The sequence below is a fragment of the Anopheles arabiensis genome, chromosome 3 (genome assembly GCF_016920715.1).
Source record: "Anopheles arabiensis isolate DONGOLA chromosome 3, AaraD3, whole genome shotgun sequence".
In the NCBI taxonomy this organism is placed as follows: Eukaryota; Metazoa; Arthropoda; class Insecta; order Diptera; family Culicidae; genus Anopheles; species Anopheles arabiensis.
The window spans coordinates 60302482-60328141 of NC_053518.1; the positions used below are offsets into that span (position 1 = coordinate 60302482).

At 41.9% G+C, this 25660-nt stretch overlaps 2 protein-coding genes and 1 non-coding gene across 3 annotated transcripts in view; all 3 read right to left on the reverse strand.

Annotated features, from left to right (window-relative positions):
• Nucleotides 1–25660, reverse strand: part of LOC120903353 (Krueppel-like factor luna) — a 136534-nt gene that overhangs the window by 69169 nt on the left and 41705 nt on the right. The gene's annotated exons all lie outside the window — the stretch shown is intronic.
• On the reverse strand, nt 9781–10999 carry LOC120903354 (microfibril-associated glycoprotein 4). Its single transcript, XM_040312746.1, has 2 exons — nt 10204–10999; nt 9781–10137 (listed from the first exon to the last, which is right to left on the reverse strand). Exons 1-2 carry the CDS (start codon nt 10914–10916, stop codon nt 9999–10001), a joined length of 852 nt encoding a protein of 283 aa, XP_040168680.1. The 5' UTR covers nt 10917–10999; the 3' UTR covers nt 9781–9998.
• On the reverse strand, nt 15184–15256 carry Trnar-acg. Its single transcript has one exon. It is a non-coding gene; the product is annotated as a tRNA-Arg (tRNA).

Consider the following 25660-nt stretch of genomic DNA (forward strand, 5'->3'; position numbering starts at 1 on the left):
GTAATTTGCCGCAGTTCGGAGCGGAAAGTTCGCCACCACATTAACGGAACGGACATGCGCAAGCACCAAGGTTCGTGCGCATCATTTGGCAACGACCTTGTTTGGGGATGGTTATGCTGTGAGGTGGCGGCGTATGTATCGTGGAGGAGGGCAGAGGTCTCGATCGTAAATGACTTTAACGCGTTCAACTGAGTTTAAAACGGATAAGGGTGGGAGGAGGGAATGAGCTGGAGAAGAAAATGGGTGGTACTGTCGAAAAGACCTTTGACTACTTTACATCCGGAGCGGTCAGCTTTTCCTTTCCGGCTGTCGGTTTGTGGCGTATATGCGCAGGGAAGATGTTTCGCCCTAATTGACCCTCATCACCGGAGTGTACGGCTGGTCTGCGCACAGGTCGACGGGGCGGCCTTTATACGTGAGAACGCAAATCGATGCGCAACGCATCGTCATCATCGGCGGGCTCAGCAGCATCACCGGTTGCGGTACCCAGTAGGGTAGAGCATGCAAGCAGGCGTGCGGCCTCCGCGATGTGATTGAAGTGAATGCGTGAATAGCACAGCATTCGTAAGGCAAGGAAGAGCCACCCATAAAAAAACTCACTTCCAAAGTACAACGCACGCCTTTCGATAATTCCAACATGCGACGAGCTTCTTCATCTTTGTGGCAAAGGTTGGAGCTGGTGGGTATTTGGGCAGCCAGTAGCCAACGACTGTGGAGGTGACAGAAAGCTACTTTCGGATTTATCTTCCCGTCTCCGCTTGCGTCGTGTTTGGTGACGTTCGCTTGGTGTGGATTGAAAGTAAATTATGCTTTTACACTCATCGAGCCTTTGCCACCCCTCAGCGCTAGTTATCACTTTGGTGGATGTTTCTGGACGATTTGAAGACAATTGGTGCGGGGAAAATTATGTGTTCAGCTTACTTTTTTGCAGAGCCAAATCGATGGTGCTCGATAGCTTGAATTTATTTGAAAATATATTGAACCGCAGTTTTATCGTACCTTTGGTTATCTTTTTATTGTAGCGTGTTGCAATTCCTCTATACATGAACAGAGTATTGTTCACATTTGAATACACATTGACCACATTGTCGAATGGTACGATAGTATAATGAAATATTGAATGGTTCATGACTCCTTTGTATTTCATTATTCGTGACAATTATATGCATGAAATATATTTTTTCTTTCCGAATTTATGTAAAACATCAACAAAAATACGATTAAACACTGCTGTTCTCATGCTTGGTTCCGCGGAAATCTAAATGAAACCTCCATATGTTTATATACATCACATATAACAAGTAATATACAATAATAGCTTTATAAATAAATTACAAATAAATGAACTCATGTAAAAACTAATAGACTGCAAAAAGAAATAATAAACATAATAAACATGTCCAAAATTCATCCAAAATTAAAATCAATCCTGAATTAAGGCATTGGAAATAGAAAGGTTTTCAATCAACAAACAAGGACTAAAGCGATTAGAACAGTTTTAAAATCACAGTGAATACAAATTTCACAACTGAAATGTAGTGTTACAACTAAAAGACAACGAAAAAAAGGAAACATAGCAAGTATTCATTACACACAGGTAAGTGTATGCAAAGAATTTCGAACCTGTTTCAGCATTAACCCCTAAAATAGCATCACTACCAACGCCCTGAGACGCAACTGGTTTCTGACGGTCAAGCGAAAGGATCTCCCTGAAACGGTTAAAAATAGCCCAACGAAAGATTCCGTTGTGTCTGAGAGCAAAACAAAAAAGGAAAAGGATCAACTTCCCACCTTCTGCCCAGAACTCGATCATCGTACTCGCCATCGATCGGAGGACACGGTGTACGAAATTGTAAAAAACCCAAACAAAACGTAACGCGAAGCGTAAAACAAATAGTACGAGGAAATAACAAAAATAAAACCGACAATGAAACAAAACGGAGCAATCGTTCGTTCTGCGTGATAGTTGTTTACAACGCGCGTGTGCGCAAAGTAACGGCGCCTGCGGTTTTTGAATGGCGTGGCTCCCGAAACCGGTTACAGCATTTTGAGTTCCGACCAGGCATCCCAAAACTAAAAGAGAACACAGCGTAAACAACGCTGAGGGCCCCGCCCTCGGGTGGGGCTGCACTGGCTAGCTGGTTGTGGTTTTTGGGCTGGAAAGTACGCGACATATAAAACCATACCCGTGCACACCCGTAAGACCGTACAGGCCCATGGTGGTTTTATTTTGGCCCATGGTCAACGGGCAATTATGCGGGCAGAAAGAAAGGATCTATGCCTCCTGCACAAAGCCATGAGTTCAGGCTCTCTTTCCTGATTCTGTTGGCTTCTGCGTGAGTCATGTTTGTTTGGTTTGCATGCCATATGAATGGGTGGAAGGGTGTAGGGCGTGTGGAAAATTATTATAAATTGCCTGTTATGCTTTGCTGCTGAATGCCAAATTGTACCGGCCTGTGGCTAACAAGATCGGTAAAAGTTGAATGCGCAGAACCTCCCGGAGTGCGTCAGTATCTGGTTTTACCGTACCAGGAGTGGTCGTGGATCTTTGTACGCAGTGTGATCACGCATTGTCTACGCGCTTTACGCACCATTCACAATAAATTATGATTATCGCAATTGCAAAATCTTTCCTGTGCGTGCTGTAGGGTACAGTTCTGGTCCAAATATACATACCCATTATCTCAGCGTGAGCACGCACTGCGGTGAAAGGTAGGTGCGTTGTGTGAACTACATTAATTATGCGTTCTTTTTGTTGGTTGACATCCTCGGGTTCTTGGGTATGAAGCTTGATAAAAGATTTAAAAAAAATCCAAGAAAGTAACCTAATTGTAATGAGCAGGCGTACAGTGACGCGCACGCATCTGCGTTTCTTTCAATCGCGACATTGAACAGATCTGGAGCTAATGGCGCAAAATTAAAAAAAAAAAAACAAAAATCCTCTTTCACTTTCTAGAGCAACTCGATTGTTACCTTCAAGAAGCATCAGCGTTTGAGGTTGACTGTTTCTTTTTTATTGCCGATTGTGATCCACACGGCTCATTGTTGGCCGGAGAATGGAAGGACCTCTCCGGCTATAGTGAGTGAGTGAAAGTGATGGACGGTTTGATGGTGGTCTTTTAATGGTCGTTCGAAGATACGTACGTTATAATTGAAGCTAATTAGCTGTGACAGATGGGTGTGGGAGAATGTCCGAAACTGGACACCGTGGTCATGCCGCAAAGCTGTTTGCGAAAGTGGGTGTAGAGCGCGTAGGAAAGTTTAAAAAAATATCATAAACAAAATTGTGCTTAGTTGGACGTGCGGCTCTACATGATGAAGCGTGAAATTAGACATTAGTACAAACAAAAGGTGACGAATTTTTGTGAATGAAAATAAAACATTTCAAACATTGTAAAAGGAAGTTAGCAGTTGTGTAATATTTACGGTGAATGGGATTTCAAACAAATATTTCCATTCCTCGGTAAGAAGCACTGACTATACGGTAGTGTTGTATTAAATAAAGCTTGTACGGATCGGCATGAGGACAAAGGTAAAGCAATAGATATGCAATGAAATAACACGATAAAACGATAAATAGTAAACTCGAACCCCATAGCAGATTTGGGGCTGTTAAGTAATACTCATCAATTTAGGTATTTTTTACTTTAGGTATTTGCAGTAAACAGACAGAATAATATAAATGAACAATGATTGTGATTTATAAATAAGCAAATTATTTAAAAAAACAAAGAAACTAAGTAAATAAATAAATAACGAAGTTTCAATGCAGTAAGCATATCAAAAACGCAAAAACTAGAAAAAAATTAGTTTAGTAAAGAAAATATTTGAGGCATGATAGACGACAGTTTGAAAAATGGCTGGTTCAAGGTTGCTTGGAAAAAGGTTGGGTGCGGTAAACATTTCACAATTGAGTGACACTCCTCTTTCAAAATATTATTCCTATAAGAATAGCCACCGTTACAATGTACGATGAATAAGAAATACTACAAAAACGTACCAACAACAGTAAGTGAGCACACAGATAAACGCACTCATCACGCATCAAGCGCGTAAGCAACACGTTCCTCACGCACCCACATTGCTCCGCCAACTCCACCAGCGTGCCTCCCTCTAGCGTTACAAATCGAACCCTGCACCCTATTGTGTCCTCTCTTGACGAATCGATCAAAATATCTTGCCGACCGGCGTTGGATCTGATCGCACGCTGATATACACGTCCATTGTTATGACAGGCGTGATCAGACCGCGGTGCTTGGCTTGGCGGATATGAACGGTTCTCCGTGTGCGCGCACCGCATCTCAGAGGATCCCTAGGTTACGAAAGCCAACCCTCCGCTAATGCTCTTGATGCTAATTCCGTTAAACAGTTATTAACACGCGTGTGCGTATGTGCGTGGCATGTAGAAAAGGGAGCAGCATCAGCTGCCCATGCGGTTTCCGCCAGCTGTAACGTGTAAAGCGGGCCGGCGGTATTTTAGCCAAGTCATGTGCTGTGGAAGCAGCTCCATCGCTTGGTGACGGAATATGGTTCACAGTCGGCCGGCTTTCGGGCTGCCATCGTGCGGTGACACGCCTTACCGTTTGCCTTCGAAGAGATCGGCACAAAAAAGACTTCTTGCCGCCTCTGGGGGTTTGGTCCCAGTTGGTTGGTGCGGTCGGTGACGGCGGCATTGGCGTCTGCGGTTATGCCGCTCGGGGCTTGCGTTTTTAATTTGTTCAATCAATTGTGCCGCCCAAGACACCTTGGGACACCGGGCAGCAAATATGCGGAACATTCTGTGGTTCAAAGGAACTACTAGCGGGCGAGTACATGCATTCCGGCAATATTTGCTTGTGAGTGAGGCGAATCACTAAAATGCGTGTGGGCTTGTTGGCTGCTGAGGATTGGTTCCGTGATTTTGTGTGTGTGTTTTTCAATCAGGCACAGGTGCTAGTGATTTGGTATTTTTGTCCGTAAAAGTTGTTTTCAATTTAGTATGAGAATCATTTTCTTCTTTATTTTGGAGATAGAAATGTTTATTCCCTTTTTTAAGCAGCTTAACTTTATTTAACCCAGCATTACTATTTTTATTAGTATCTTTACTTTTATGTACTATTCTTACTAGAAAAAAGGAACAACTTGTACCAATTTTCTATTCAATAATAAATTATTCGTCAGACTGAATCCTTTGATTGCTCAACCGTTTTGCTCCTTGGATCGTTTATGATGGCAAGTATCAAAAGCGCAGGCAAATGAAACGTTTATTATTTGTTTATATTGTTTGTATGTTTTAGTGTTATCATAGTAACTTATCTACATACTGCGTTAAAGCAGATACAAAATTTATTCATTTAATACTGTTTGGAATATTTATATCTGAGCATATAAGTATTCTGTTACTCTGTAATGTAACTGAAAACTTTATTTCCTTATTATTACCAATCTTTGGTTGTCATGTTAAAGTATTGATATCGAATTATTTTTACAGTACGTGCAAAATACAAAAATGGTTGACAATATTTCTAACATAACATAAATAGAATTACATAAAACATGTAAACACAACACCAACAACACAACATCAATATGTTCCGTATTTCATTTTCATTTCATAGATCTTATTGAAACACGCAAACAAAGCATGCCCAATCTTTGGGTGTATCCAGAGCCGCTGACGCTTTTATTTTCTTCTGATCGAGGCAACTCATCACAGCACTATCTCTCACATGCAGTCACAATCTTACATCGCAGGTGAAAGACGTTGGTGGGAAACTTCAAGAAAGCCCACCTTGATGGACATAATGGTCTTTAATTAATTTATGATTGCTGGGAAACAATCGAACCAGTGAAGCAGGGGCGTCGGTGAGGTTCAGCAAAGAAGAAGGCACATGTCAACTGTCTTCAATAGGTGTAAGCGCGTGTTTGCCGCAAGCGTACCAGGACTTAGCAATGGTAAAACATTTTCCCAGCCAAAGCGATCCATAAAGATCGAACAGAGAAGGAGAGAAACTCCTGGGCGCCGTTTGAAAAGCGGATCGCCTGGCGGAACAAAGCTCTACAGTTGGTGGATCAACCCGCACGAAGGAGAGATGACTTGGTGATTTATGGAAATATTGTTCTACACATTCGTTTCGCGCTGGCTTTCGAAAAGCGCTTCACGGAATCTGGTGTGGATCGATGACTAGAGCTTTCTCTTCTTTGTTGGTACACACGATGGTACAGATCGTGAGGAGGCGCGTCTGGGTGCTGTGGATCCTCGCGACAGTAAAGACATACACTCGGGATGGTTACCGAATGTGTGGATTTTTCGCTTGGTAACTGTTTATTTCAATCTTTCCTTTCAAACAGTGCATGGGGTTGGCTCCAAAAGCAATCCGTTTTGACCGTAGGATCTGCAAAATGAATCACATCGGGTTGGAAGAGACGGGAGTGCCGAGAAGTGTCACCACATATCTGCTGGAATAGCTTTACCGTGTGGTGCTCCAGAGTCCTTTCCTCGTTTTGAGCTGCCGGGCTTCTACACGTAGAAAGGTGGATTGAATGTTGAATGACCGATGGTTTTGTAGAGGTTTCACATGTGCTTACTTCGGTTTATGCAACCGCAAAAGTATGGGGTTTTTGTGTAACACGAGTGTACTACTTTATTGTCGCTCGTGGTGGTACATAGGTTTTCTAACAAATCACTTCAGACCAGCAACCCAGCTGCACACGAACTTGTTAGTTGGGGCTAAGAGTAGTAGGTACAGAGTTGTAAATAAAACTGACAAACGATTAAGATTTAGTTGTTTTCAGCTTGGACAATGTGAGATTTCTTATAATATGAAGTGATTAGACGTAAATTTCCTACTACTCTGTAGATAAAAATACGGTACGGTGTACCTGTACGACAGTAGAAACGTCAATTTTTGAAACAAAAAGCTATCCAAAATGGCACGCAATAATGAGATTCCAACATGTACGAAAATGAAGTCAACAACGTCATCGCAATGAACATAAATCCCGCTGACCTAAGGATGACGAAACTCGCATGCCTTAGGATCCCTAACCGTAACCTCCGCCTTACAGAATGCCCAAACAAGGGAGCCCGAACGGTGCGCTACGGTAAAACTTTCTGGCCGTTTGCTGGTTTCCCGTAGATGGAAGTTCTAACACCTCGGCCCGCTACGTACCTCTGTACGTCTGTTCGAACTAATTACTTCGAGGTCAGCACGGTCGAAGCGCGTTCCACCGAAGCGGGTCGTATTTATTACCGCTAATGAGTGCAGGCGGGTATGGTTAGGCGTGGCGTATCGTCGGGTGCGTCCTAGCAATCAAAGCAGTTTCCACCGATCGGGAGCACATACAAAAAAGCTCTACCGATTGAAAGTGGGTGTGTGAGAGCACACCATTAGCTTCATTTCGAGCACTGCGAGGTCGTAGGTCAGAGGCTTCCTTTCGGGCTCGGTGAGCTTTTGTGTGGAAAGGCGGGAGCACTTCAAAAAGGGCCCTGGACAGGAGTTTGCGGTTATGTCGGTCGGTGCTAGAGGCGATCTTTTGGGTGAACCATTAAACTTCCGTTTTTGGTCAGCGGGCTGACCCTCGGACCAGCCTCCACAACCTCAAATCAACAGGGCATTCAAACAGACTGCCCTTTCCACCCTTTATGTAGCGTATCTACAATCGAAACAGGGGGTGAGACGGGGAGGGGGAGAAGATTAACTCATTAGTGGTATGTGTTCGGTTTTGTTTTTGCCGCGGCTGTTGTTTAGCTTCTTGACGATTTCGGCTACACGAAGACACTTTAACGTTGACGCTTTCCACGCGATACATGGGACCGAGACGGCAGATCTTTCCTTACCTGGGAAAGAGAGAAGAACGGGAGAGGAGTCATGTTAGAAGAGCCGATCAATCATTAGCTCTGAAGCGAAGGGTGCACTTGTGCGACGGGGGGGCGATTTTATGCCGAACGTAAACAACCGAACGTCGTGGAAGCTTGGTTGCGTGTCCGACGGTGTCTTAGCCGGTCGAAGGTGTCCGCTACCGGTGACACCGTACGGAGGCAGTAAAGTGTTTGGGTTCGGTCGGACTGATCGATCGTAGCGCAATTAATTAAATTAATCAAAAAGTAGAGCTAAATGATATTTAATTATACTAGCACGACGAGCTCAGCGCACCATTGACATTGGACTCGTCTCGGGCAGGAAGGAGGTAGATAATGGGGGACCACTGCTGCTGGTGGTAAACTATGTTGGTAGCCCCAAAACCGCCACCAGCTTGGGTGTCTTAATTCCTGAAACGGTGAATGCTTGCCTCGAACTGTGCTTGGCTCCAATCGAATGGCAACCTAGAAGTCATCTGGAACCCGTCGTCTCGAATATCGACGCGAAGAGGTTAATTATCGAAATCATTATCGGACCCGGTACGATCGGATGTCGTGAAGTGCATATAAAAAAAGAAAACCACAAGATCCTATCTCAATCACGCACGCTTTTGCACGCACGCAACCGTGCTGTAGATTCAGGGTATCCGATCGGCGTATAAGATTTAAAACGGCTGCCAGCGACGACGAGTTGTACCGCACTTAGTTCTGATACCATGCACAGCAAGCCGTCGTTTTGGCTCTGGTTTTTGTTTTAGTAATTGCACCAGATGTCCAGCGACGCCCCTTAACGAAGGATCCTAAAGGGACAGCCCGTTATAGTATATCGACCCTATGAAACCGTGGAGGATCTCATTACGCGCATAAAGCGTCATGTTTGGACGCATTCGCTTGATTATCATTAAAAGTACGACCCGACATCAACGTTTTCCGAGGGAGGGTCTCGTATCGAAATCAATTTTACGCCCTATTTAATGGCTTTCGAGTGATCAGGTCTGGGCGGTGATTAAATACTCACAAGCGCCTTCCACATGAAAGGTCACTCAAACCAGTCAAGATTAAGATAGTAACGTTTGAGGCTTTGGTGAAACGTAGTGCTTTGCTTTGTTTTGGTCTTGGTTGTTGAGGTGCGTTAGATGATGTGCAGAAAGGATACATTTTGCTGGAACTTTACGATTGACGCACGAGTACTTAATACAGTGAACAGAGCAGAGAGGGTGTGAGGAAGACAAAACACAATAGTCCAACACGACGCATCTGCCTTTTCGTAAATGATCCGTTTGGGAGGAGGTTCCTTGAAACGATAATCTAAAATTTTGTGGGCAAACCCCCCGGCTAAGTCATCGATCGGTGGAAGATCTCTTTTGTAAGAGTTTGACGTGTTGAACATTAAAATTGTAAACACAATCAAAGTTTAGCATCTACTAGTGAAAGAGGAAAACGTTTAGGTCCACGCATGTCTGAAAGCAACGCCAGAGGATTGGCAAACTGTGAAGAAAAAGAGGAGAAGTGTTAATTTAATTGGGGGCTTCATACCAACATCTCTGGGCGAACTGTCCACGATTTTGTGACTTGCTTGGTCCTCGTGGGTGGCACCGTTTTGCCTTTTACTTCAACATGAGCTCTAATTAGGGTGGTACACGGCGAAAAGACGAGATGTCCCATGAGTTAGTGGATATACACTGTAGTAGGTAAGTTTTAAACGGGTTTCTACTCTGGGGAGATTTCATCACTGGTCTTGACGAGTGGAGATGTTTTGATACACATGAAAGAGTATGAAGGTAGCTTTAAATCATTTTCTCATTATGCTATACATTAGTGTAGATTAAGTTAAAACAATTTAAGCAATACGGCCGAAGCCGTTCTTACTGAATAAAAAAAGTTGAAACAATTTAGTATAGTGTACAGACTAGGTAAAGCATTATGGTTTGAAACATATGTATGTCAAGTTTGGTTTATTTAAATATGTTTTTTATTATTATTATCACAATAATCATGATCAAAACCAAAGAAAAAGTCTATTATGTTTCTTATGGTGGGACTAAAGCTACATAAAAATATGATTTTTAAAAAATATCAATAGATTTTAAAACCGTTTGTTTTGCTTGCCCACATTTAGTATCTCGGATGTAATTAATTATTTGGTGTATAGCTACAATTATTTTTTGTCGTGATTATACGGCCGTATCATCATTTTGGTAGCCTTCAATGAATAGCGATAGCCTCGGAAGTAATACCAGTGTATTCCTTTATTTGAATCCTGCTTTCCACCCTTCATGTATATACCGTTCAGGTTGCTAACAGAAGAGAAAGGTTGTAATGAAGTATGATAAAAAGAAACATTTACATGTCTTTTTAAATACCTTTGATAGCAGTTGGAGTGCCACCCGCCACTTTTAAAAGTTGCAGCACATAAGGTAGTAGCATCTTGGTCAAAAGTAGTGAAGTTACAGTTCAACTGGCTGCTAAACGAATCACCCACTATGCCTGTGTGTAGGCCAAGCGATTTGAGCCGATATTTTTCACTCGCATTACCGATCATAAAGTTGTCGTATTTCGCGAAAGCCGTTACACCTTCAAAGTCTTCCATCACTATGAGCAATTCATGGCGTTCTGTGTCCAGTATTTTCTTGAGTTTCTCGAGGCCTAACCAATGTTCACCCCATAAATTACCGAATCCGTTTTTGTAATCCGTCCAGTTGCGATTGAAATCAACCGTACCATCAAATCTTCTCTGGAAGACGGTCCAATTGCTACCGTAGCCATGGTTGTTGGACCCATCGCGAAACACTTCAAACGATTCGTTGGAAAAGCGGATAAGTTGCACCAAATATACTCCAGAGTCTTGATGTGCGAGTTTTTGAAAAATTTCCTGTTTCAGACGTTCCTGATCGAGTTGAGTTTGCTTCACGCTGAGTTGCAGTTGTTCCAGTTGTGTTTGCATACGTGACTCAAATGCTACCAACTGCGATTGCAATAGCTCAAATCCAAATCCTGATAATGTCGTGGTTGCTTCCAGTTGCGATATACACAGAGCACAGATAACTGCAACTTTTATTATGTTTATTGATTTCATCGTGTAACTTGCTGCACAATTTTACCGAGCGAAATTAACTCGGTCCGTTGCGATGCACGGTTTGACCATTACTGAATGGTTTGCTGATTGTGGCAGTTTGGTAAACATTGAAAAGGAATTCAAAGTTCCTATTGGAATTTCCTGTATAGCGCTTCCCAGATAGTGCTATCAGTACAAGGCGCTATTATTTAACAAATGCTGGGTGATTACATGGAAACATAACACGGACAAATTAAATATTGACCATTGGAAAAAGGTCAAGATTTTTGCCAAACCAGAATGATTCACGTGTGCTAGACCAACAAGTTTAAACAAAATTTTTATCTAAACCAAAGGTAATTGATTTGATTATACTTAGTGAAAGCAGACCGACCCTTAGTAGGTTCGACAATAGATCGTTCTCATAAAACAAGTTGGCTCATAAACTCACTCTGCCGTTTATTAAGTATGTTCAAATGATAAGAGTGTATGTAGCATTTTTCTTCTGCAACTAAGGCAGATTAGGTCAATATCAATTATCAATACGAATAGGTTATTATGCTCTATTTAAAAAAAAAACAGAGCTCAATGTTTAAAACACAGTATTAAGAACAATTCCGCTTTATTCGTCTTAGATGCACTTTGCCATTTTACATTTTAGTCTTCTTAACAGGTCTATAGCTCCATATTATTCCTAGCATGGATGTGATATTCAATTAGGAGTTTGAGCACCATCTTAGCCAGCACAGCCTACCGATCGTCGAGCCGATGAAAACAAGACCGTATCAAAGTGATGCGTGAGAATTGCCATCAGTACGGCAATCAGTGGGTGCAAAAAAAAGAAACCCCAACCAAATCTTGGACCACCAAACGAAAAAGTGTCAATCGTGTGTCAATCGATGTATGGCTCAATACAACCTTCCTTGCGTACTGTGTTGGTGGTAATTGGATTAAAACGGAGTAGCCTGCAGCAGCAAAAAATAGAACCCTCTAGTGACGGAATCACATTTTCACACCACATTCGCAGCCTGAAACCACGCACGACACTCTAACCGTTTGGAACGAAGCAAAAAAGCGTAATCGATCCTAGTGACGAGTTGGAACTTTTTGTATAATTATCTAATTTAATTTAACGGTTTTTTGTACACTCTTCCCAGCTAACAAACGTTGTGCTGTTGAGTGTGTACATGTTTTTTGTTGCTGTTGTTATTGTCGTTTACATTCGACCTCACCTAGCTACTTGGAAAAGGGTTGGTCCTGGTGGTACAGTAATTGCGTCTAATTTGTATGAAATTCACTTAAAAGGAAATCCATTTCCATGTTTCCAAAGGGGTAATGGAATGTCAAACGGCTCAAATGGGGTAAGTAGTGATGAGAAAAAAAGATCTTGTGAGGTAGAAAGAAGTAACTGCATTCCTTATCATCAATTTTAGTGTTCGTGAGTGGTTGTCATTGTATCGTAATGATCAACTGTTAGTGGAGTAAAATGATGTTTAAGCTTAAAAGAAGAAAATAAAAATAAAAATAATATGTTGTCGATGCATAGTTTCAATAAACAGAATATTTTAAGTGTGGAGATACTTATATTTCTTGCAAATTTTTATTATTCAAAGTAAACAGTTCTACGTACAGGTTTCAAAAATAATTTATAATATCTGTGTATATACCACAACACAGTTATGAACTGTTTTTTTCATTATTAAATGTTTTACCTATATGCTAGAAAATCTCAGCATGAGCCTAGTAGTCGCTCAATACCTCTTACGAAACTGCTTCCGCATGCGCCTCAGCAGAAGATGAATATATTTTGTGTACGATCGTGTACGATCATATGGTCCACTGACCAAACAAATGTTTCACAAATGTCATCAGCATTGCTTATCATCTATTAATCATAATTTACCTTCCTGATTTAGCTTTACCACCATCAAAACAATTGCACCAAACCTGAACCACGAACTTCACAAAACATATGCGTTATAGCTGTTCGCATAAACATCATTACTCATCCCACGGCATCGTGCAGAGCTGTGGTTTGATTGTGCAGCAAGGGACACTTTTCGCATGTAATGCTGCTTTCCATGCCCATAATGCCGATTGTGCAAGAAATGCTACTGTCGACAGCCATGTCGACCAGCGTGCGTTGTTAGACTAATGTAGCATTTTGCTGTTGCAGTTAAAAAAGGGTAATGTTTGACCACGACCGTCACGAAAGCTATGTGGACATTTTGTGCCGTTCTCGAGAAGTTAGAGAAGAGAAGAATAAACTATCCACTGCATCCTTTCACTGGGTTGGAGGAAAACGTGTTCTGCCGCTGTAGCTGCTGCTGCGTTTCCTCTCCGGCAGACAGCCTCCGTTTGTCCGAATCGTACATCGATCTTTGGGTGACAACGGTACACCGAAAAAATAAAAAAAATCGCTCACTTTCGATGGTTCGCAGCCAAGCCATACTCATGTGTTTCATCACGATCCGGGTGGCACGGAGTCGGTCCGCATCACCGTACCATCGTGCTTGGTGACCTGGTTTATTTATTTATTTATTTCACCTCCCAGCACTGATCCTCCCCTGCTCCAATCTGAGAACTCATCCTCCCCGGCGAAGGAAAGGGAAAAGCTTAATGCGCTTCGCTCGAGTGGCGAGTAGCGAAGTGTAATAAAAATACTAAAACCCGCTAAAACCCTCCGAAGTATCAAGGGCCCTTCTCGTCGAGCGTCCGCTGTCGTTTTTTTTGCGCCCGCTTCATTTCGCAGTTTTAACGTTCCCACTTACAGCGCGCGCGCAACTTGTTTGCACCGGCGCGTAACGTCCACCGTGACCGGCCTCCGTGCCCCGTGCGTTGACGCGTCGTGAGAACTTTGTAAATTGAATTAAAAATCAATCAACCCGAAAGCCCATGAGTTCGCATTGGCGATGGTGGCGGAGTTTGCTTCCCCATTTTTCCACCCGGGGAAGGCAGTTGGGTGCTGCCGTGCACAAAATACGTGACATGGTCAGAGCCGTAAAGATGGCCGATCAATCTCCGGCGCGTTCCGACGCAAGAAAGGCAAATTAGAAGGGATGGTGTGAAAATACGAAAAAGAAACGCAATATTATGTCGCCGAAAGGGGGTGTATTATTTTTTTGGAGAAGAAGAAGGAAATATAAGTGTTGGGTACCTTTACAGCATTAAGAGAACAGTTGCTTTAAATGACCCATAACGTTAATTAGCCAAAATGAAACACGTGCACTGTGAAAGATGGGTCAACATTTATAAACTCAAAACAAAATCCGTCACTGTACAAAAGAGAATCAGAATTCAAGCTATATATGTTCTATATGTTTTTCAAATGGAGGGTCCAACCTTCCGATAAGAAGTGTAAGTCTCTTACCACGCAAGACGTGTAAAACGTCAAGCTATAAATAGTTGTTTAGCGAATATGCGTATGTGGTTATGACGACTAAAAATAAAATTGTAGTCTTATTTTGACCGTGGAAATGTAAACTATCATGACCGATTATGTTGTTACTGACAATGATAATTTATTCTGTAAAATTAAAAAAATAGTAAAGCTGTTATATTTAATATTTAAGCTCGGACAAAATAATTCTTACTTTGAGTTTTGTCAGCCTGTCTATAATAATAATAAAAAAACATGTCCTTTAAATGACCGTTAAACAGTGATAAAATTCGCCACACAAACTGGGCACAAGGAAGACAAATACGACCACTGACAGATGCTGCAGCTGTGGTGGTTGCGGCTTGACGAAGAAAGTGAGAGGAATCTGATTGATGTGTTTCGCGCATGTGTGAGGCTCGCCGCTGCTAACGTGTCATGTTATATGATCACGTACGGAAGAGTGTGCTCATGTTGTGCATCGGTGCACACCCGACGTGACACGGAGTTAATCGATGTTACTGCCTGTTGCGGCCGATGCTGCTGCTGGCTGCCACCTCGATGGTATGGTCGTGATCGTCGCCATTGATTGATACGCGGCAACGAGTGAATGGTGAGCGAAAGTGTTTCTTTCCTCGTTGCTATTTGCCTTCTCACGGTCTGGGAGAGGGTAGTGTATTGTGTATGTTTTGCTCGTAGAAGCTATACGATTTTCGACTGCATTCGCTACTATGGGAGAGAGAAGAATGCAACGCCATAGCATCTTGTCGAGATGATTGTAAACAAAACATTTCAAGGAAGATGGGGCGCGTATATGCGAAATGTGTAATGTTTTCCTGGCACCAATAAAGTTCAGAAGGAGAAATTAATGTTAAAGCAAGTAAAAGCAATAAAAAAAGTCTCGTACGATCTCGATCCTGCCAGGAGTCGAACCTGGAATCTTCTGATCCGTAGTCAGACGCGTTATCCATTGCGCCACAGGACCCCGTTGCTATAAGGGTTGCTAGAAAAGTATTACAAAAAATATTGCACCGAAATCTCATACAGGTGCGTGAATCATTTTTTGCGTTTTTATTCGATTAGATTTTCGTTTCACTATTATGTCTTACTATATTTAATTTCTTTAAAAAATATTAGAAATAATATAAGACTAACAAACAAGAAACATTCTGGTCTTTATACATATAGTTCTTTATTAATGTGCCGGTATGAGTATTTCGTATTATATTTTGTCCATTTTATTTTACAGCTAGTCTTTCCACTTACCTCCGGATTTGCCTCAATAATAATTTAATTTATTGTACAAAGATAATACTAATTTAATTAATTTGTTTTTATCACTTTATTGAAAAAGATTGCTTTCCATTGTCACATTTTTACTACATTTTATTAAAGCATAAACTTTCGTTCACTTTGATCATATTCATTTTCAAAGATTTATTTGCTGACGTATGAACAAATAAATCTTTGACAAACACGTTGAAACAAACTTTTATTGCCACACAACACATCCCATTTATCTTCGGACTTTAAAATTTATTGTCAAAAAGCGAACACGAAATATCTCACAGCAAAATAACACTCACTCCTTTGTATTTGCCTATCACATATATGCAAAATTTTGGCTAGCTGGATGTGAGTCAGGAAGCAAACAAAAGCTAATTTAAATCACACCAACCGCTGCTAGTTGCTACTTTTTTTATTAAATCTTTTCTCCATTTGATAGACGGTTAAACCACTCCCAAAATCTTTCAAGGTTCCTGCGCACGCACGTAGGGGATGGTATGTTTTTCGACCAGATCCGCTCATGCTTCACCTACCTCGATTTGCATCCTTCAGTCTATTCCGCCTTCGATTGGTGTGGCAGCCACAGGGTTGACTGTAGTGGCCGGCTTACGCCCACTAGTGAACCTGAACTAGTTTTCACCTGATCTCGTCTAGGAAGGAGCGCACCGTATGTTTTGCGCCAAGATACGAAGGCGTACCGCGGAACAGCCTACGACGCCAAGCAGCACTCATTGTTAGGGTGCAGGAAAGATCCTTCTCGGCCGACGCGAGGCGTGGATGATCAAAATCGATCAAACCGGTAAGCACCGTGCCGCACGGGAAGGCAAAGTATCCAGGGCCGCTCTAGACCTGCCATGCCACAGCCTGTGCCAGCGACAATCGTTAACTCGAATCAGAAACTCAAAACATCGTAAATGTGCACGAGTGCGCGCGCCAACCCTAAGAAAACATCGTGTTTAGGCGGGTTGCGCGAAACCCATCGGTGCCCAATCGGACTCGATTTACATTTTATCTTGCACGTACGATCGAAGCAATCAAAGTGCTACCGAAAAATGAAGTGGAAGCATAGTGCCGACCAAACAATCGGTAGCTTGTTGCGAGGTGTTTGAGCAGAAAATGCAATAAATTAGGTAAGCCTTCCCCCAATCGATCTGAAGGTTCCGCAGATTGATCAGAACTTATTTTCTCGCATCGAGTGGGGTCGCTGGATATAGAGTTTTTGAATTTACTGTGCATGAACGTGAAGCATGTGTATCGGAGAGGCTGAGAAAAAATTATGAATTTAAATACTTAAATTAAAGCTGCATCTTTTGCAACAACATATTAGGAAAAACTGTTTCTCACATCACAGGGTTCACGAAAACGAAATTCCTGACAGTTGCCTAGGATTAACCTCAATAGTAATCCTAGCCAGATTCAAATGGCATCGCAGGAAATATTTTCCCACACAAAGATGCAAATGCAACTTGCACGATCGAGTGGCACTTTGGTGTGTCGATTTGCATGGCAAGGAAATCGTAGAGAATCGTAGATGGACTTTACGTGTGTCAATCCCCCTAGAGATCTTTTGAATGGTTTTCGTTTTTTAAAATTGAACAGACAACTTATCTATATTTATCCATAAGTAATAATCTATACTTGCAAAAACGACTGATAACGGTGATTACGGAAACTAGTTTCTTTGCAAACAAACCGTTTCTGAAAACCAATAAACTTTTTTATGCATCACATCTTTATGCTCATTTGTCACTTTCGTACGTTTGGCACATTTTCCACGCACTGTCAACATTGATCATGGTAGATTTGTGCGCTTTGCTTTCAGTGCGGGAGTAAAACAGCCCGCAAGAGAGTAGTATCCCGCTAGAACAACCACATACCATGTACGTCTGCAATTGCACCACGCGCTTCGCACCGTCTGCAATGCCATCCATCATCATGCATATCAAAACATTAACCGTAAATTTATGCCAATTTAATTGAATTACGATGAATCTATATATTCAACCACGAATGCAATAAATCAATTTCTGCTCGCTGCACTATGCATCTTTCAGTTAGCTAGGGTTGATAAGTACGTCAAGGCGGATTGTTTTGTGTTTTCATTCTTTGCTATATAATCGCTGTATTCTCATGCATTGCCTAGTGTTTTTATTAACTTATTTTATCTTTCTTAGTAATTGATTGAGAATTAGGTAGTTGTATATTTAAATGATAGAATATTGTTTCAAAAAATGTGTCTACATTTTTGTAGTTGAAATACATGTTTATCAATAAATTGAAATTCGAATGACTGCTACTGGTAATCACAATAGTTTAAATCACAGCTCAGCTTTAATCTTTCATAACCAGCAGGCTTATAAAAGTATTACAACACAAACTTGTGTGCGAATGAAATAGATAATTTCTTGCATGCTGTTTGTTTCTCAGCGTTCTAAGAACTAAATCAATTTTGTCCTGCCTAGAGAAAGGCTTCAAACGGCTGCACCCGCTCCCGTATTCGACGGTGACAGGCGTTAAAGTACGTCGTGTTGGAGTGTGTTGACACTTCACTTCTCGCTTAAACTACATCGACTGAATAGAAGAGGGTCGCCCATCGTAAAATTACACAAAAGCCGGCAAAGGGCCAGCGAGTGCACACTTTATGGTGCACGTTCTACCCGCAACAAGTGCAGCATTTGCATTTCGAAATGCAAATGCGTGAGAGCGACAAACGTCGGTTTGAGACAGCCGCGTCCCATTAGCGAACATAAATTTTATTATAGGTTTCAGTAGAAGTTATAGATAATGGCAGCGGCTGAAATGTAAGTGCAACCATCCAACGTTTTGTTGTGGTGGGCGATGAAAGAGGTGGTAGGATAACTAAATCTAGTCGGTTTACTTATCGTATAACGTGCTCGTTGCAGCAGTATGAACTTGTATAGTTAATATTTTTTATTCAATTCATTATTAAATTTTTGAACATCTACAATCAAAATATCATCACTGTCCCAGTTAAGGCAGGTCAGGTGCATGAGAAGCTCCTTCCATTAGCCTCCACAACGCTCACGCTTCCCCCTATGGAATGAAACTCCGCCACGTAACGAAAGAAATGATCATATAAAAACTAGCGCCGATCGAGATTTGCGTCAGGTTATTTTGTCAACTTAAGATTGGCAGCCCAACACCGACACCGACTTGTACATGCTTTGATCGACAGTTTAATTTACTCGAGAATGCAATTGGGACGAAAGGGAGCATTTGGTCGTACGCTTCGCAAACTGTCGCATTTTGTTTCAATCGATCTTTAAAAAAACAAACGCACGCGCGCACACACTCACGCATATACACACATACACAGATAGAGCGTTCAAGTGCCCGACGTCGATGCTTGAAAGTTGCCGCCACTGCAGCAGCGTTCCACGTACGCAGCCACATTTGATCGGCGGCCTGTCTCGGGGGGTTGTTGTATCTTTCCCTTCCAATTTCTTTTGATCCTGCCCCACGTACCTGTTGGCTGTGCCCTTTGGCGGTACGAAAATGTGCGACTTCTGTCCGTCACTTGAGCGCAAGCGAAGGTACGAACCCTAAGTCCGGCCGGAGCTGCCACGTCCAAGAGCGAGACATTAAATAGATTGTAGCACCACGTGTTTGCCTTACCCTTTCACGCCGCTTTACGATCGTGCATTCTGGGCCGCACTTGACCGGCATCCACAAACGCGACCGAGAGCGGGTTAGCCCCTCGTTAGCGCTCAAGGGTAGGTCGGTGGTCGGGAAAAAGTTCGAATTCACCGCCCATTCACAGTGCCCCAGCCCCAGCAGAGGTCATACGCACATGTTGCCGGAGCATGTGTCTCCATTTTTTGAAATCATTTTGCGCTAATGAAGCGGACCCACACTGCGCAATGGGTCACGAGCAAGAATCATACGCGCGGCTCCCTTTTGCTTTTTCCTCACCGTGGTCCAGCTAGCCAGCCGCTGCCATTCTCGGGCAGCAATCTCGCAATGGCGCGGTGACAACAATTAAGTGCACAGCCGGGGCAGGTTGGTTCGCTAGTTGGTAGTTTTTGTTTAGTTTTTGACTGGCGCAAAACGAATTGGTCACCACGCGAATGGCAATTTAATTGAAAGGACACGAACATTGATTCGGAATCGATTGGCGGGGTGCATTGGGCAAAGGGAATTTGAAGGGTGCAAAAGGACGCGGTCACTGTCTGGCCGCGTCTGTGGGGGAGGCTCTCTCGTGAATGTATGGGTGCGCAATTGTGATCGGATTAACTTTTACCAACACGTGGGACCTCTGGATTTTTTTGGTCGTTGGAGCGTTTGAATTCCCATTGATTTGATTGCTCCCATTTCACATTGACAGAAAGGGGTGGGATTTTTAGTGGGTGAGAAATTCGTGAACTAGAAAGGAGGATTGAAATTGGTCAAATAGTAATTCAATAGATTGCATTGCATTGTGATGTATAGCGAGAGTCACACGATTTGTTGAGCTGATGGGGGTAATGGAATGTATTATGGAATGGGAAAAGTAAATCAAACTTTTGTAATATAGTTGCATGAATGATCTCTATTTTTTGTTGATTTTTAAATAAGTTGTAATGTTTCAGTGATTTCAAACAAATGAAATTCACATGTGTGCACCTACTGAATATGTATGTGTGAATGATAATGAAATAACACGATATAATTAAAGTTAGAGAGAAAAGGATTATTTATTTAATAATAATCCATATATGTAGTAAATATTTTGGATTTAATATTTTAAAAATTAATGTTCATTTCCTGAATTTGAAATAACTTCAGGACTTGAAACAATTGGTTGATTAGAAATAAAATAAGGGTTTTGTGGATAATTTGTTGAAAAAATTCCATTATTTTTGGATTTATTTCAAGTTCAGGAAATGCATCAAATTTCATTCACATAAACGAATTTTGAAATGATTTTAATGTAACTCTAAGAAAATATATCCTTTGATCTCCGATCACACCTTTGATCTTTCCTCAAAACACAATGTGATGTTGGATTAGCACAGAAAACAAAATATCACCTTACTCTGGACTCGCATGTCATCTGGATGCAATCGAGTTAACCCCGTTTGATTTCGAGGTGAGGTTGTCACATTATTAAAATCACACCACACCCCTTCTAGGGCAAGAGGCGACGGCGGGGGATAATGATTGGAGACAAGGGAAGAGAGAAAGAACCACCTGCGGGGTAACGAGTGGTAGTAGCTGCTGTTAACCTCCTATTGTTCCTGCTGACTTGCATGTTCACCGCAGAGTGGTTTTTGAGCGACCCCCTTTCGATGGGCCCGCCGGACTACCTGGCATCGTATTGCTATGGGGTATGTCCAGTGCCAAACAGGGATCAAAGGTGGAACGGAGCAACGTACGGAAATTTACATTCGTTCAAAGCCTCTCGGCGTCACCCGAGCGATAGTGATTGCGGGCCGCATGTATTACCGTGTTTGCATTGCACCCGGCCAGGGCTAAGGGTCCAATCGATTGATGCAATTGTTCGAAGCGTACGTTGCATTCGTTCCATTTCGTCCCTGGTGGTGATTTGCGTCCGGCGGGTTTGGTTCGAGTCTCAATGCGAGTAAATCGATCCCTGCTGGGCTTGGGGTCGACCAGGAACAGATTGCTTTGTCACCCTGGCAGCCACGAACGCTTCGTCGCGGTACAAGCTTGAGACCTCCTGGGGGTTTGGGAGATGCGCATGATAAAGCGCGTGAGTGTGTGGGCCGCGCGAGGTGTTGATGATGGTATTGCCGGAACGTTGAGTATTAACCAGCAGCCAGCAGTAGTCGAGGATAATGGAAGATCTCCTGTTCGCATCTGTTTCGCATTTCAGAAGGTGCAGTGATCGGCAGTGGCGAGACAAATCACGGTCTGGATGCAGCAAGACACAGGTGAGGTGTCGAGCCTAGCACAATGGTACAATTGTGGCAGGTTGTCGTCGTGAAATTGAATATTTACATAAGATCTTGAATGTTCATTAGTGATGGATTTTATGAGGACTTGCAGTGTTGTAATAAAAAGATTGAAGCTGATTGTTTCGTGAACGAGCAGAATGCAGCACAATGCATATTTCAATATTACTTTATGCTATTCAGTTAAGATGTTGCTCTTCCATATCAGCAATAAATGATTGAGCAGGCTGCTAATATTTTCGCAACAGGATGTTCCATTGGATGCTTTAGCATCTATAGAATAACACTTCGATCAGTCAATTGATCACAAGTATAAAAATCTTTTTAATATTAACGTGAACAACGACGGGGCGCTATGTGCGCTCGACAATTAGAAGCCCTAGCAGCTCCGGCTACGAACTACATTCCGCAAAGCAAAACCATGCTCATATGGTTCTCCTGGCTATGTACGTTGGCATTCGTTTCCGTTTCGGTCGAACAATTATTTATAATTTTATTCGTAATCAATAAAACATGGACGCTTGGTTCCAGACCAGCCAGCCACGGTGTGCGCGAGACAATACACCCAGTTCATATCCACCCTGTTGACCATTAAAAGGTATCTTGTCGAGAATAAGCACAGCATGAATGGGACAAACGATTTACCCTGGAGCTTATACAGTTCGGAACAAATGCAATGCGCGCGCGGGTGTTATGTCTTGTGTTGAAAGGTAATACGCTGCCAGTGAAAGGCAAAGAAAGTTACGAATCTTGTGGTTTCGATTGCGTTTAATGCTTCGTATGCAAATAACACAGAAATGCTCACGAATCATTGGAGCGTGTCGCCTGTCTAAAATCTCCCGCGAATACACATTTTGTTGCGGAAAATCGATAATAGCATGTGGTGTGGGTGCATATGTTGTACCAATTATTAGACAAATACATAATTATAAAGTGTGGAAAACATGGTACAGTTTCTTTTGACGTTAATTGCCTAACAGAGTGTTGATATAGGTGTTTGTTTGTTTTTAGACAAATGTACAATGTTACGTGTTATACAATTTAAGCCACAATAGAAATTTTTATACAATAGCTTCTTGTAATTATATTTTTTTGTTAACTAATATTCGCAGTTTTTCATTCATAATAAAACTAGTTTGCTAGATTAGTTTATATAAAATACTAAAATTATTATCATACTTTTTCTTGTTTTTACACTAAAAGAAATAAAATAATTTGTAAAGTTATATTTTATTTCTTGATTTCACCCTATTCATCCAGTGCCGACTTTGTTTCTAAAGTACAAATTGTTACAAAGTTGCTGTCTCCCTAACAATGTTTGTACTTTTTTTTATTTTTCTCTTAACATTAACCATGGGTGTAAATAATCTTTAATGCTGATATTGAAGAGTCTCTCTAACCAAGTCTTTTCAGTTTTGAAAAGCATTCGTGCTTCTTCATACATATCGAATAGTTGCTTGGAAATTTGTAACGGGATTTTGAGAATTAAACACTTGCTTTGCTCTTTAATAATCCTAGAGTGTTCATGTTATGGGAAAAGTTCATGTGAATTTTTCGGGTATACTCCGATTTGGTTACCGAAAAACAAAAATAACATGTTTGCTCACGTTTCATGCCAAACATTTCACTAAGCTCCCTTTCACATATCAGACCCTATTCAGCTAGCAGCTGTGATCATAGATCATATATTGATAAATTGCACGTTTGAAGTTTTCACATTGACGCCACATCCAACGATCGTCCCATTTGCGATAAAATACACCGTGAGCGTTTTGAACCTTCCTCCAAAATCCTCCCTTTCTCGAAAAAGCCTGAGGGCTTCCCGAACCGGTTAGTAAACGGGCACCACCCAACATTGAACTGTGATATTTTACAGTTTATTGCTTTATTCGACATTGATGCCACGATAACAGGCAATTATCGGTCGATGTTTATTGCTGGCAGGATGATTTATTCGCGATGGGAAGTGTTTAACCCAAAAAAGCGAAAGGGATCCTCCCCGATATAATCTGGTTTACAGGAAGTGAGGTAAAAATTCAACAAATCATATTCAAACAAGATATACATAAGACGGTTGTGTTTCGTCGATAAAAGTAAACCATCAATAACGGAAGATTGTTCCAACCGTTGGACTGCTCTAGATGCCCCGTTGAGTATGATCATCCCGATCAGCTGTGACTGCTTCGTTAATGGCTCGAGGGTAAACCAGACGACCTTCAGTGACAGACAAGAAACGAGAGATGCGACGACCATGCAGGTTTCGAGCTAATTTTGGCAGATCATTGTAACGGATCGCCAATTTGCGAGCATCGCATCGCCCACGGGGTTGTGATCGGTGAATGTGCCTCGGTATTTGGAAAAGGAAGCGGCCTGTGTCCGAACTGGAAGGGAGTGATTTTCAAAATAGGATCATCGTTGGCGAAAGACGTACTTTTTGGAGGACAATCGCGTGAGTCAAGCAAGAGGTTGGGTCGAACGAGAGAGGTCGAAGAGCGAGAGGATGTCAACGGTTTCAAATGTAAAGCATGTCTGGTTAGAAATGAGGCACGTACCATGTGAACCTTTAACACTTTTGATATTTACAGTCCAAGATAGAAATCTATTTAGAGCTTGGCATGGTTTCTGTGTTAAACATGACACAAACGATATATGAAATTCATCTGTACATACAATCGTACGTACTTGTTATTGGGATGTGATGTTATTCTGAACGACTTTTCCCTTTATTTGATGCTGATGATGTTTTCACCAAATTTTATCAGAATCTACTAATTTCAATCTGTAGACAAACCAATCATTTAGTATTCAATTTAATATTAATTTAACATGACTCTTCTATCACCTCCGTGGCCAACTACTTTTTGATGTTTACTTGATTTCCCAGACAATAAATCGCTCTTCAAGTTCGAGTAACAAATAATAAATATTAGGATATTGTTTGTTATTAGGGTAATTATTGATTTTGCACTGACATGCTGATGCAGAATTGTACAAGCACAGAAAGATGTAACAAGATTTGCGACATGCCATTCCTAATATAATTTCCTTACAGGGTTTCTCAAGCCACCGAAACTTCGTAGCAATACTTTTAAAACGTGCAAGAGGGATCTCGAAATTGTACATTTGTATCTATTTATCATTTTCCATTGTATTGCAACACTTTATTTCGGGGCTGTAAAATACTAACTAAAAACTGGAAAACTGATGTACATTTGTGGTAAACGTCCTAGCCTTAACCTTGGTAGCGTAATTATTTACTGACGAAGGTGTCATGTAAACAGATATGTTTGACTATGTTATACATGCAAAGGTGTTTTAGGGAACATTTTTTGGTTGCAAGAAACATTGTTTATTTACGTGATTTATATAAAACATCCAATAATGATCTGAATAGAAAATTGATTTATAAAATTGATATTTTATCACCTAACATAAGCTAAAAAGTAATCGTTTCCTCTGCTGTAAGCATAAATTTCCGGTTACCACTTCACTCAGCTCGCCCGAACCATCCTCTGCAACAGAGGTCACGATCGCGTACGACACGCCACCCGGCCGTCCCCGCAGGCGGTAGGACGCGGGGCAACTTCAGTGCCATGGCTGGAGTAATTTCCGAAGGCGATCGCAACCACCATTCCGGTACTTATCGGCAACGTAAAACCACCCTCAAGAACAACCACGCACCGGCTGTGATTTGTAAAGCGCCAGCGGCACCTTGCAACCATGACCTCGATCGTGCCTCTCAGCAGTGATCGTCTACGGAAGGAACGATGCTCGACACATGGCTTACGCTTCTTAAATGCCGTCATCCAGATGCCGACTTCTTTAGCCGGACAGCCCAAAAACCGTGAGACGGCAAATTTTTCGGCCCATTTTGTACAACGATTCATTTTTCTTATCGCGCGAATTAGATCGTTAAAAGTTTGGCATGAAAGAAAGAGGAGTGGGCCGCCGTTCTTCCGTCCTGCGAATAACGCGTATAATTGAGCTGTTTTGTTTGGCGAGACAAAATGGTGACGAATTATGATTAGCAGCTGCTGCCGTTTCGGAAAGTACACGATGCTTACACAACGAATCAAGGTACATGATCGGCAAGGAACCGAGCTACCGAATTTGTACAACGCGACCTAACAAAGAAGTCTGTGGTCCAATTTTTATGATCAATCACTGCTGGCTAGTAAGCAAACAAT

Coding starts and splice junctions, on each gene's coding strand:
- LOC120903354 (XM_040312746.1), bottom strand. CDS start 10,916: ATGAAATCAATAAACATAATAAAAGTTGCAGTTATCTGTGCTCTGTGT. Junction 10,138..10,203: donor CACTCCAACTGCTATCAAAG/GTATTTAAAAAG, acceptor CTCTTCTGTTAG/CAACCTGAACGGTATATACA.